Below are 13,758 nucleotides of genomic sequence, written 5' to 3'. Positions count from 1 at the left end.
AGTAAATGGCTTATTTTTTTATCCTAGAAATAAGAGAGAGCCCTTGGAGTTTATTGAGAAGGGGTCAATAAGCTCCTTATGAACCTGCATAGAGTGATTGGCTGATGTAAACTCCATGTGGACTTTGGAGCACATGTAGACATTTTGCAAGTGATTTTCTGTTCTAACTATAGGGCAAAGAGGAGCATCTTTCATTGGCTGTGAAGCTAGAACTGGGGAGACACTCAAAAGGCACTAGTTGAATTTATGATCTTAGGCTGGAAAGATGATCCACTGTAGTTTCTCCTTCAATTTCCCAATTACTACTCAATCTAGCATTTTATAGATAATTTTAGATCATATGGAGTAATTATAGCAGCTAGGTGGCATAGTAGATAGAAAGCTAGATGTGGAGTAAGAAAGGCCTGAGTCTCAGACACTTACTAGCTGTGTGAACCTGGGCAAATCCCTTAATCTGCTTCAGTTTCCTTATCTGTAAAATGAGGATAATAATAGCACCTATCTCCCAGGATGTTTGTGAGATATTTGCAAAGCACTTTATGAACCTTACAGTACTAATACAAATACTAGCTATTATTGTTGTTAATATCATCATTATCATTATTATTATTATTGAAGAGGGAGGACTAAGATATACTGCTTCCTCCTACTTCACCATGTTGGCTCAGTCTCCCTATAATCACTTTAATAATTTGTTATAGCTTATTTGCTAATATTTCAAATTATTGTATCAATGTTCATTAAGGGTATTGGTCTACAGCAGGTGTGTGTTTGTCACAAACTCCTTTGGCATGCTACCAAAGCTTATGGGCTACTTATCAAAATAATATCTAAAACATTTCTAATTGGAGGAAATGTTAAGTTTCAGACAGAGCTTAGTGAAAACAAAGATATAATTTTTTTTTTTGGATAGGCAATGGGATTAAGTGACTTGCCCAGGGTCATGCAGCTAGTAAGTATTATATGTCTGAGGCCAGATTTGAACTCACATCCTCCTGAATCCAGAGCCAGTGTTCCATCCACTATGCCACTTAGCTGCCCTGTAATTTCTTTTCTTGTCCACATTCATGGACCTCCTGAAAGTTAAGAACCTTTGGCATATGGCTTTCTGTCTTTGCTTAGTCTCTGTATGATTTAGGCATCAAGGCCTAAATAGCATAGAGAGAGTTTGGAAGCATCTTTTCTTTTCCTATTTGTGCAAATAGTTTCTGCAATCCTGTAATTAATTTTCTTTGAATGTTTGATAGAATTCACTTGTAAATTCATTTGATTTTAATGTTTTCCCCCTTTGGAAGTTCTTTTATGGCTTCTTCAATTAGTTTTTCTGATATTGGGTCATTTAAATAGTCTATCCCTTCTTTTGTTAAACTGAGTATTTTATATTTTTGTAAGTATTCATCCATTTCATCTAAGTTATCAGTTTCATTGACATATAAATAGTTTTCTCCCTTCAATTTGTTGGGAATTCTTTTTCATTTTTTATGTGAACAGTTTGGTTTTCATCTTATTTTTAAAAATCAGATTAGCTTTTTATCTAGTTTGTTAGTTCTAAAAAAACTAGTTTTGTTTATTGATTCAATGTTGTTTTGCTTTCAATTTTGTAAATCTATTCATTGATTTTCAGAATTTCTACTTTGATTTTTTTGGGGTAGAGGAGGTTGATTTGTCATTTTTTCTAATCTTTTATGCCCAATTCGTTGATTTATTCTTTCTTGTGGAAGAAATCATTTAGAGATCTACATTTTCCCCTAAGGACTGTTTTATCTTTATCCCCCAAATTTTGGCATGCTGTCTCACTGTCATTATCTTTAATGAAATATTCTATTGTTTCTATGATCTGTTCTTTGACCTACCAATTCTTTAGAATTAAGTTATTTAGTCTTCAATTAATTTTTAATTCTTTCTTCAAAGACAATATATGAATCATAATTTTTATTACATCATGATCAATAAAGGATATTTAGTATTTCTGCTTTTCTGCCTTAGGCAGAAGTTATACCACAATACATGATCAATTTTTGTAAAGGTGGTGCCACTTGAGAAAATATAAATTCCTTTTTGTTACCATTCAGTAATCATTAGAGATTGATCATTTTTAATTTTTTTAAGGTTCTATTCAAATCTTCAGCTTCTTCCTTGTTTATGTTTTTGTTAGCTTCATGTAGGTCTGAAAGGGATATCTTGAAGTCTCCTCATTATAGTTTTATAATCTGTTTCTCTCAGCAATTTGATAAACTTTTCTTTTCTTCTTAAATCCTCTTCCCCCACCCTCCCACACTTCCTATTCCCTCCTATTTCCCTATTGAGCTCAATTTAAATCTACCCACTCTTTCTGCGTGTGAATATGTCCAACTTTCCTTATTCAGATGAAAGTGAGATTCCTGGGATGCATAATTCTCTCATCCCTTTTTCCAAGTTTTAATAACTTCATCTCATGCATCTCTAATATGTGAGATAACACATTTCCTCCCTCTTCTCCACAGTATAGTCTCCTGTTCTTCCCATTTCCATCTTCTCTTAACAACATCAAAACAGAACAAAACCTATCCCCTGACCCTCTGTCTTGTTTAATTTATTATTTAATTTTTATGAAGAATTTAATTAATGAAGACATTGGGGTTCTGGGAAAATACTCGTTTCTTTTTTCCCTATTAATTTGTAAGCAACTCATCCCCACGAGATCCCTTCCAACTAATCAAATATATGTATCTTTGTACTTCTCCTGAATCCTGTGTTTCCATTTCAAAGTATTTACTTAGATCTGGCCTTTTCATCAAGAATGCTTGAAAACTCTATTTTATTGAATATCCGTTTGTTCCCTTGTAGGATTGTGCTCAGTTTTGCTGGATAAGCTATTCTTGGTTGTAAGTCTGTATCTTTTGCTTTTGAGGATATTGCATTCCAAGCTTTCCTCTTTTAGTGCCAAGTATTGTGTGATACCGACTGGTTCCTCCTTATTTGAATGATTTCTTTTTGGCTGCTTTCAGTATTTTTTCTTTGACTTGAAGCTGTGGATTTGGGCTATGATATGCCTAGATTTCATTGTGGAGTTTCTTTCAGGAGGTCACCAGTAGATTCTTTCTATGTTTATTTTGCCCTCTGATTTTAAGAGATCTGAGAAGTTTTCATTTACGATTTCTTTATAAGAGCCTTTTTTGGTCATGATTTTCAGGTAGTACAATAATTCTTAAATTATCTCTCATTTGAACTGTTTTCTGGGTCTTTTATATTATTTTTTTTCTCAATCAGCTGATTGTTTTTATTCTCATTGAGTTATTAATTTCTATTTGGCCCATCCTAATTTTCAGGCCATTAAATTCCCAAGTGTGACATTGTCTGTTCTCCTTGCCATTATTTTTTCTCTAGCCATTCCATTTTGTATGGCTTGTTTTGTTACTTTTTGTAGTCCCTTGTAGACCTAATGGGCAGGACATTTTTTCCTTTGGAGCTCTCTTTGAACTTGTGGAATTATTCTCTTCTGGGTTTACACCTTGAGTATCTCTCAGCCCAAGTCATTTGTACACTGTGTCTGGCATTTTCCTAACCTTAGTTTTTGAGTTGGGAGCGTGTGCTTAAACTCTCCTCCCATAATCTTGGTGTGGGTAGCCCAGCTTAGTCCTCAGTGGGAGTGGTTAAGACTAGGTCCCACCCTTTTTAGGAATTTTCTGGCCTTTTCTTGTGCTGTGTTTCAGTTCCAGGTTGCCTGGACGTCAGGCTTGGTTTGTACTGCCTGAACACAGAGTGGAGTGTGGGCTGCCTAGATGCTTCTCTGAACTTGTCTCCTGCTGCAAGCCTCTCTATCCTTGGTGTTGTTTAAAGACCATCTCCTGTTGAGTCTCTAGAGCTGCCCTATGTGTAAAATTGTTTCACACTGGGCCTTCCACCTACCCTGGCTGCCTCCATTCAGGGCTTCTTCAACATGCTAGCAGTCTTTTTGTGCAGTGCTGGACTGGATGGAAGAGCTTATAGGTAATTCTCCTTAGTTTTATCATTGTTCACTTTGGCACTTTTTAAAAATAGTTTTACTGGGGTGTTTGCAAGGGAATATGCCACCATCTTTTCCTAATCCTCCCTCTAAAAATGACTGAATGAGAAAATTAAACAAAGAGAAGGCTTTATGGAGGAGGCAGCATCTGAATTGGACATTAGATAAAGATAAGGATTTTGTGAGGCACAGATGAAGAGGAAATACATTATGGTTGTGGAGGAGAGCCTATGCAAATGCATAGAGGGAGGAGATGGTATTTTTCAGAGAACAGCTAGTCATACATTTAATTTTTAAGTAAATTTTGACTATATTTTGCCATCTTTTACAGCACTATAATATCCCATGAATCACTTCCCTTTCCCCTCCCAGAGAGACATCTCATATGATAAGTAGTATTTTTTAAAGAAGGGAAAAAATGTCAGTACAACTGATTGACACGTTAAAAAAAGTCCAAAAACATGTGCAATGTGTAACATCTGTGGACATTCTTCCTCCACAAAGAGGCAGGTTGGGGACATTCCCTCATTATTTCAAGTCCCGCTTGATCTTTATAATTTTGTTACAACTGCTTTTGATTTTTTTGATGTGTCATTCTTTCCATTTATATTGTTGTAGTTAACTAGGTTTATTTGTTTTGTTATGGTTTGCTCACTTCATTCTGCATCAGTTCATATAAAGATTTCCATGCTTCTATGTATTCATCACGCATCATTTCTTATAGCACAGTAATATTCCATTACATTCAGTGAGTATCACAGTTCATTTAGCCATTCCCCAATTGATGGACATCTACTTTGTTTCCAATTCTTAGTTATCACAAAAGTGTTGCTATACATAAAATGGAATATATGAAATTTTTTTCCTTATTGATGGCTTCCTTTGGGTATAAGTCCAGTTATGGAGTATGTCATTCAAAGGGTATGGGTATTTTAGTCACTTTATTTATATAATTCCAAATTACTTTCCAAAATGGTTGTGCCACTTCACATATACACCAACAATGTGTTTGCATGCCTATCTTTCTACAACCCCTCCAATATTGACTGTTGCCATTTTTTGGTCATTTTTGCTCATTTTCAGGGTGTACAGTGAAACCTCAGGGTTCTTTTGATTTGCATTTCTCCTACTACCAGTGATATGTAGCATTTTTTCCTATGTGGTTATAAATACTTTGCAGTTCTTTTGAAAAGTGTTTCCTCCATATTCTTCGACCATTTATCTGTTGGGGAATGGCTGTTTCTTGTTGTTTAGTCATTTTCAGTCATGTCCAACTCTTTGTGACTCCATTTGGGGTTTTCTTGCAAAGATACTAGACTGATTTCCATTTCCTTCTCCAGCTCATTTTACAGATAAGGAAACTGAGGCAAAGGGTTAAGTGACTAGCCCAGCTAGTAAGTGTCTGAGGCTAGATTTGAACTCAGGAAGAGGAGTCTTCCTGACTCCAGGCCTGGTATTCTATCCACTGCATCACCTAGCTACCCAGAATGACTATGAGTCTTACATACATTTATTAATTATTTATATCTCTTGGATGCCAAACTTGTTTTTAATTCTTAAACATTTTTATTTAAAGTTTTGAGTTCTAAATTCTATCCCTTCCTCCCTCCCTGCCATCTTCCCTCCCTGAGACAATAAGCAATTAGATATAGGTTATACATGTGCAATTATGTAAAACATTTCCATATTAGTCATTTTGTACAAGAAGACTCAAATGAAAAAAATGAAAGAAATAAAGAGAAAAATAGCGTGCTTCAATCTCTATTCAAATTATATCAGTTCATTCTCTGGAGGCAGATAGTATCCTTCATCATTAGTCCTTCGGGATTGTCTTGGATCTTTGTATTGCTGAAAATAGCTATGTCATTCACAGCTGTTCACTGAACAATATTGCCGTTACTGTGTACAATGTTCTCCTGATTCTGTTTATTTCTCTATGCATCAGTTCATGTAAGTCTTTCCAGACTTTTCCTGAAATCTTCCTGTTTATAATTTCTTATAACACAACAACGTTCCATTACAATCATACACCACAGCTTGTTTAGTCATTCCCCAATTGATGTGCATCCCTTTGATTTCCAATTCTTATCTACCACAAAAAGAATTGCTATAAATATTTTTGTACAAATAGTTCCTTTTCCCTTGTTTTGGATGTCTTTGGGATATAGACCCAACAGTGATACCAAACTCCAACAGAGAAATTTGATACAAAGATTTTTCCCCCCATTCACCCACTTCTTTTCTTATCCTAGATGCATAATGTTGTACATGCAGAAGCTTTTCAGTTGCAAGTGATCAAAATTATCTATTTTATCTTCTATAATTGCCTCTATCTCTTCTGTGATTTAAGAATACATATTCTATCATAACTGTGGGAGGCATATGATCTGTTTCTCTTATTTTTTTTTATAATACCATCTTTAATTTTAAGGCCATATATCCATTTAAGGGGAAGGTAGGTGGTGCAGCAGATACAGCACTGGATTTGAAGTCAGGAGGACTTGAGTAATCTGGATTCAGATACTTACTAGCTGTGTGATGCTGGGCAAGTCACTTAATCCTGTTTGTCTCAGCTCCTCATCTGAGCCAAGGAGGAAATGGAAAACCACTCCAGTATCTTTACCAAGAAAACCCCAAATGGGGATCATGAGGAGGCAGATACGACCAAAACAACTCAACAACAATCCATTTAGAATGTATGTGGAATATGGTGTAAGGTGATGGTCTAAGCCTAATTTCTAAGCCTAACTGCTTTCCAGTTTTCCCAGCAGTTTTTATCAAATAGGGAGTTTTTCCCCAGGTAACTTATATTTTCTACTTTATCAAACACTGGGTTATTGAATTCTATTGTTTCTGACTCTCCCTTATCTAGTCTGTTCCTTTGATCTACCTCTCTATTCTTTAACCAGTATCAAATGGTTTTAATGACTGTCACTTTATAATATAGGTCTAGAAGTGCTATTCCTTTTTCATCCTTACTTCTTGTCATCACTTCCCTAGCTATTCTAGATCTTTTATTTCTCCAAATGAATTTTTTATTTTATCAAGTTCTATTAAGTATCATCTTAGTAATATGATTGGTATAATAACATTAAAAGTGTAAAATCTTTTGGTAGAATTATCATTTTTATTATAGTGGCATGACTTAGCCACGAGCACTGAATATTCCTCCAGCTATTCAGGTTACTTATTTCTTTAAGGAACATTTTGTAATTGAATCTTTTTACAAGTCTTTTGTGTGCTTCAGGAGTTGATTCTATTATTTGTTTCCAATTTATCTCTTTCCCCCTAATTCTAATATTTCCTTTTTGTACTTATTTTATTTGTTGATATTTCTAATTTTTTAAAATACATGTTCAATTCATTGATCCTCTCTTTTTTCTATTTTGTTAATGTGTGATTGTAAAGATATAATTTTCCCTCTAAGGATTGCTTTAGTTGCATCCCAGAAATGTTGGCATGTTGTTTCATCATTATCATTTTCTTTTACATAGTTATTGTTTCTATGATTTATTTTTTGACCCACTCATTATCTAAAATTTTGTTGTTAAGTCTCCATTTAGAGCCGTACCTTTTGTTTATGGCCCATGAACCATTTTCTATCTTTATTGCAATAAAAGGATGCATTAACTACTTCAACCTTTTTGCATTTGTTTGAAATATCTCTGCCCTATTACATGGTCAATTTTTGTAAAAGTTTTTTGCGGTGCTGAGAAAATATGCATGTTCTTTTGCAATACCATTTAAAAGATGCCATAAGTCTTGTAACTTTAGTTTCTCCAGCAATTTCTTCAGTTCTTCATTCTCCCTTTTACTTTGTAAGACTTATCAAAAACTGACAGAGGGATATGGAAATCCCTTCTCACTATGTATATCTTGTTAAAGTTCAGATGTTCCCTTTATTAATTTAGATACTAAGGCATTTGGAGCATATAAATTAATTACTTATATTTGTTTGTAGTCTATGGTTCCTTTCAGCATAATATAGTTTCCTTGCTTACATCTTTTTTAATGTAAATTTTTTTTAATTTGATAGCACGATGATAATTCTTGCTTTTTTGAATTCACTTGGTACATAGTAAATTTTTTCTAACTCCTCAGTTTTATTTTGTATATGTCTTTGTTTTTAAAATGTGTTTCTTGTAAGCAACAGATTGTGGGGTTTTGTTCTTTTATCCAAACTGTAACTTTTTTGTTTTATTAGGTTGTTCAATCCATTCACATTTTAAGTTATAAGAATTAGGTTTATATTTTTCTCCATCTGTCTCTAAAATTGCTTTAAGTTGGTTTTTCCCCATTTCTGCCATAAACACAGTATTGTGTTCCTTCAGTTAATCTTTTTTTTAAAGTGATCCTTTTCCTACTGGGTTTCTTCCCCATACCTCTGGTCTCCTCATTTTTTTTTTTTACTCCTTTCCCTTTAAGGTTTTATTAGTTCTCCTCTCCTGCTTCAATACAGTTATATATTTCTTTCCTCTTTTTTCCTCTCAGTCAAATAGATTTACCCTTCATTTGTCCCCTCCTTCAGCTAATCCTGTTCATTGTTTTTACATCTCATTTTTTGGTGCCTCTTTCCAAAAAGGATTTCTCACTCTCTTCATTATCTTTCTCCTCTATTTACTCCAGACCCTTATTCTCTGATTCATGACCCCTAAAATTATCTGTTCTCTTTTTTCCCTGTATTCTTCATGCAATCAAAGTTCACAAAACATTTATTCTAGGCTCTTCCCTCTAGGTGCTTTTACTCCCTTGTAGGGCAATCCTTGTAGGAAATCCCCCATGGATTTCCCTTATCCATTATGCCTTACTCTCAAAACAATACCAAATATTGCAGGTGTCACCAAGGACACTGTCTCATGGAAGGGCTCCCCGCCCCACCCCGATTGTATACCCTCTCTTATTGACTTTTCTACATTTGCCTGGAAATTTCCCAACATCCATGCTTTTCCATGGCAAGGTGCCACTTGCCCCCAGGGGTTCCAACTCCCCCTCTCCCCCAATACAAGTAGACTTTTCAAGTACCAAACTCCCCTCTCATCCCATGTAAGGTACTCATCTCCCTTCACAGGCCATCTGTCTTCACCCAAAGGAGCATTCATTAGTGGAATCCCCTCCCACCTCCAAAGTAACACCTTTTTCCTTCCTTCTCTCCCTTTTTAAAATTTTCTTCTCCTCCACCCTCCTCTACTGCCCCATAGGCTCTTCTCTGAGACCACAGAGGCCACTTTCCCCTTATTGCCAGCCCTTGATTTGACCCCAGCATGTGACACACTCTTCTGTATCCCCTGGCTCTCCTCCCCACTTTCATGTACTCTATTTATAATGTAGTCCCACAGAAGAAGCATTCACCTGCAGGCAGGGTGTCACCAGGTTGTCCATAATGCCCCTTGTCCACCTCTTTACTGTTACCTCTACCAGATTTCCACCTTCACCCCCTCTGCTTGCGTAAATTTAGGAAAAAGTCTCTTAGTGATCTTTCTGTTGTCCCTCTGCCACTGTTGCTGCCTACTTTTATTCACTCTTCCTGCATTTCTGTTATTTGGGGTGTTCAAGAAGCAAATAACCTCTTTCTTTCTAAAATTATTTTGAACTCTTCTCTATTATTGAATGTGCCTCTCCTGTCCCATACGGTTGAGCTCTGATTTGCAGGATAGGTCACCCTGGGCTGCATCCTGAGTTCCATTGCTCTTCAGAACACATTTTTCCATTCCCTCCTCCTTTTTCTAGTGGGGACAGAATAGTCTTGTGTTATTCAAATGTCTTTTCCTTTGTATTTGAAGTATGTTCTCCTGATAGCTTGTAGAACTTATTTCTGAATTGAATTGTTAAATTTATCCACTTGGAGTTTGCAGCCTTGGATTTTTGTTTTCATTTTTTTTTCCCAAAGGCTATCTGTGAATTTTTTCAATTGGAATTAAATTTTATATGTTCAGAAGTTCTGGACAATTCTTTTCTATTATTTCCTTCATTATGGTGCTTTCTCTTCTTATGTCCTGGGAGATCTAAGATCCCTAGGTTGTCTCTATGTATCCTGCCTTTGAGATCAGTATGTTTTACTTACATAGTAAGCATAGTTTCCTTTAATTTTGTTGTTTTTTGCTTCTTCTCTTCTAGGTTGTCCTTCACCTCTGTATGTGCATTCTCAATCTATTTTTCTTTTTTGTTTCTTTGGCAAGGCTTGCTATTGCAGATTCAAGTTTTACTATTTTGTCCATTATTTTTGCTGTGCAGGACATAAATTCTGCTCTTGTAATTCTCATTTTTTCTTTTAAACCACTCAGAAACAGCATGTTGTGGTTTCATGTTCTCAGATTCCAGAGAGTTCTGTTTCATCAAGTGTTGAATAATTTTCCTTTATTTTGTAGTATTTATTCAAATATGCAACTCATTTACTAGATCTTGACATCATGCTTCCTTCTGTTGTGACTGTTTTTCCCGTTGATTTATCTGTTTATGTTCAAGATATTTGAGTTTTCTTTTTCCTAAACTCTCTGGTTCTTTCAGTCTTCCCTCCCACCCATCCCCCATTTTCTTTATCATTCACTTCCTGACTCCCTCCCCTCTGATGGTAGTTCCCTTGGGGACTGGATCTCAATGCATCTCAGCTTCCTCCCACCTTGGACAATTTTTGGTTCACCGGCCCAAATCTCTGTCCTGACTAACTTTTAGGTGGTCAGAACTGGCCCCAGCTGGATGCTATACTCTTTCCCTCAGGTTTAGTGGAATGTGGCACAACCCCCCCACATGCACAGTGTCCTGTCTTGGTGACCTGTCCCATTCTTTTGTTCCTCTGTTCTCTGGCCTGTCATTAGAGTTTGAAGAGATGGTGGGACATCCAGGTGGAAATATCCAGCAGATAGTTGTTGAAGTAGGAGAAAATAATTCAAAAAAGAGAATAAGGCTGGATGAGTCAACTTCATAGAGGTAATCACTGAACCCTTGGAAGTAGATAAGGTCAACAAGGGAGTGAGTGCAGAGAGAGAAGATGTGACTCAGCACAAATGCTGAAAGTATTAATGATATTACTGAAAAACGATGATGAGCAATATTACATAAAGCATATCTATAATGTCTGTGTAGAATGTTCTCTCTATGTACTAAAAGTCTCCAATTAAAAGACTAGACAACATATAGGAAAAAATGGAAGCATAATTTTCATTTTATTTTTCTCCTTTTTTAAATTTCCAGGTAGCACTACAAAGTCATTCAAATATTAAAGCCACATTATTGGCTCTCCTTTTAACACATAAAAAAATGAAATAAAATAAATTGTGTCAAGTGACCATAGATCACGGCATCTGTCAAAATATAATATGCTTTTTTTTCTTGTTATATGCCATAAGGCAACCAATTGAGAAACCCTCTACAAAAAAAGAGGTTAAACTGATTAGGGTGGGGCGATGGGCCTCCCTAGTTCACTGACTTTGCTACCTCCATCTCACCTCATCACTAGCATCTGCTCTATTCTTCCCACTTTCCACTGTGCCAGAAGGACACTTGTCACATACAAACACTCAAAGGCCTTCCTGGGTAGCTGCCCAACCAAATCCTGAATTCTCTGGCCTTTCCATTCTAGAGCGGTATTACCAAAAAAGCCTAAGCTTCAGACCTGGATGATATTAAAAATGAGACTGAAACTAGAAAAAAAAAATAGAAGAAAAAACTTACCTTAAATTAAAATGAAAAATAAGCTGTTCACTATGTGAGACTCGGCCACCTTTCTTTAGAAGGCACTCATTGGTATATGGAAAATTTCTGTGGTTAAGTGGTTCTCAAGTAAATAACAGGTATTTTTAAAGTGAGTACTGACTATACTCTCACTCCATCACCAAAGCCTGTTCATACAGCAGCACCAACCTCTACCTTCACTGTCATTAATGGAACACACTCAGTACTCTCAAAAGAGAAACCCCAAAATTCTCACCCACAAAGTCCAATAATGGAACCATTACAACTTGTGAAGATTTTAACATGTTAACAGGAACAGGTGAGGTTTTTTTTCAGGTGTCTTTCCTTTATGTTGACTTTATTTAATGAAAAGCTAGTGAAGTAAATGTTAATGCTTCACTGACTTGTTTGCCTTGTATGACTCTTGGCTCAAAGCTCTATATCTGCCATCAGTTTTTGTTTGTTTTGTTTTGTTTTGTTTTTGCTCTTTTGGGAGAGCAAACTAATCTCCCTGATTCTTCCAAATTAATCTTCCTGCTGTCCAGACCCCAAGGTGGGCACATTTACATTCATTCTAGCTTGAGGATGGAACAGCCAAAGGAAATGATTTTAAGGTTCAAATCCAATATCTGGCATTTCTCTCTATGTGCTGGGATGCATCTTTAAAGCTTGAAAGAAATACCGGAATTAAAAAATATGCTTTCATCCTTCTACCTATCTTTCCATGGGAAGGGTTTCCTCAGGAGTTAGGGAAAGGTAAAGAAGGACAAAGTGAAATGGGGCTATTGCCCAAAGGCAATCTTGGAGTGATGCAATCTTTAAAATGATTTAAGCACAATTTTAAAACCAAATCTATAGCACGTTATTCAAGTGGAAACACTAAAATTGTCAGATGTCATAGACTAAACAGCAACTCATATATACATACACACATTTATAGAATACATGTGCATACATGTGTATGTACATATAAAAAAATTAAAGTTGTATATGAACATTATCTTAGCTATAATAGTACTTAGGCATCATCCTTATCCTCTTTTTTCTCTTTCTTCTTTTCACTCTCTCCTTCCACTGCCTCACTGAAGTCTCTTCGTCGTTTCTTGTTGCGTGAACCAACTCTGCTTTTAGGTGGTGGCAAAGGGTCCATTCCTAGTACTTTGTGGATTTGTCTGAAAGCTAACATCCGTAAAGCGTGCTGGGATTAAAACAAGAAGAAACACAGAAATAAACATTAGGATGCTTTGCACACCGTTTTCTGAGTGGCCACCGTGATTCTATTCAGCCAGCAAAACCTTAAATGACTCCACTCAAGTTGTTACTTGCAGATCCATAGAATAGAAAGGCTAGGAAGACTCTTAGATTCAAACTCAATCTAGTCCAACCTCCCTTCCCCCTCATTTTTTATGAATGAAGCCCCTGAATCAAAGAGGCTAAGCGTTCTGTCCAAGGTCATACAGATAACTACATTGCAGAGACTGGAATCTAGATGTTCTGACTCCAAGGCCAAGGCTCTTTCCACCACATTCCCCCTCTGACTGCCTTTACATTCACAGTCCTGACTACTGCTAACTACATCACCAGCCCCAGAAAACACATTTCCCAGTGTGGAGGCAAAAAGACAGATCTTTATCTTCCCTTTTTTGAGAGGAAGATAAGAAATCACATTTTCTTTTGTCTTGTTCTTGTGAGCCCTCCTCACTTCTAACCTTGCTTCTAGGCCGCTAAAAACAGATACTCCTACAGATTAGTCTATCTGCAAGGCTAATACTCAGAGAAGTACTATTAGAGCTAACTGTATCATACAATTAGTTGAAATAATAATAGAATAATACTATTGTTCTGGAGGAGTATATAGGACTCCTTTAGGCTCTGCTGGAGAGGAAGAGGGGTGGCACTTTTTATAGGAGCCTCCCATGGCCACCTGTCTATTTATATTTTCTGTGTTCTAAAAAGGTCTACTAGCATATTTATGAGTGAGATGTTGTCTTTTTGCCATGACACCACCCAGCCATAAGCACTACAAAAGCTGCTGCCCTAAGAATAGATATACACTGGAGAGAACAAGAGCGTATGGTGTGACCCACGTGTACCGGTGATCACAT

The 13,758-nt window shown here is 36.3% G+C and overlaps 1 protein-coding gene across 2 annotated transcripts in view; it reads right to left on the bottom strand.

Moving 5' to 3' along the window:
- Nucleotides 1-11,126: 11,126 nt before the first annotated feature.
- The window catches only part of ZFR2 (zinc finger RNA binding protein 2), a 131,274-nt gene continuing 128,642 nt past the window's right edge, over nucleotides 11,127-13,758 (bottom strand). For both annotated transcript variants that reach the window (XM_020971361.2, XM_020971362.2), the window contains exon 19: nucleotides 11,127-12,851. In XM_020971361.2, coding sequence (XP_020827020.1) covers nucleotides 12,672-12,851 — 180 coding nt within the window. In that variant the 3' untranslated portion in view covers nucleotides 11,127-12,671. The remainder of the gene's footprint in view (nucleotides 12,852-13,758) is intronic.

This window comes from Phascolarctos cinereus, unplaced genomic scaffold (genome assembly GCF_003287225.1).
Source record: "Phascolarctos cinereus isolate Bilbo 61053 unplaced genomic scaffold, phaCin_HiC Scaffold_4;HRSCAF=312, whole genome shotgun sequence".
In the NCBI taxonomy this organism is placed as follows: domain Eukaryota; kingdom Metazoa; phylum Chordata; class Mammalia; order Diprotodontia; family Phascolarctidae; genus Phascolarctos; species Phascolarctos cinereus.
The sequence above is the reverse complement of the archived record's forward strand: the minus strand, read 5'-3'. Positions and strand labels throughout refer to the sequence as shown.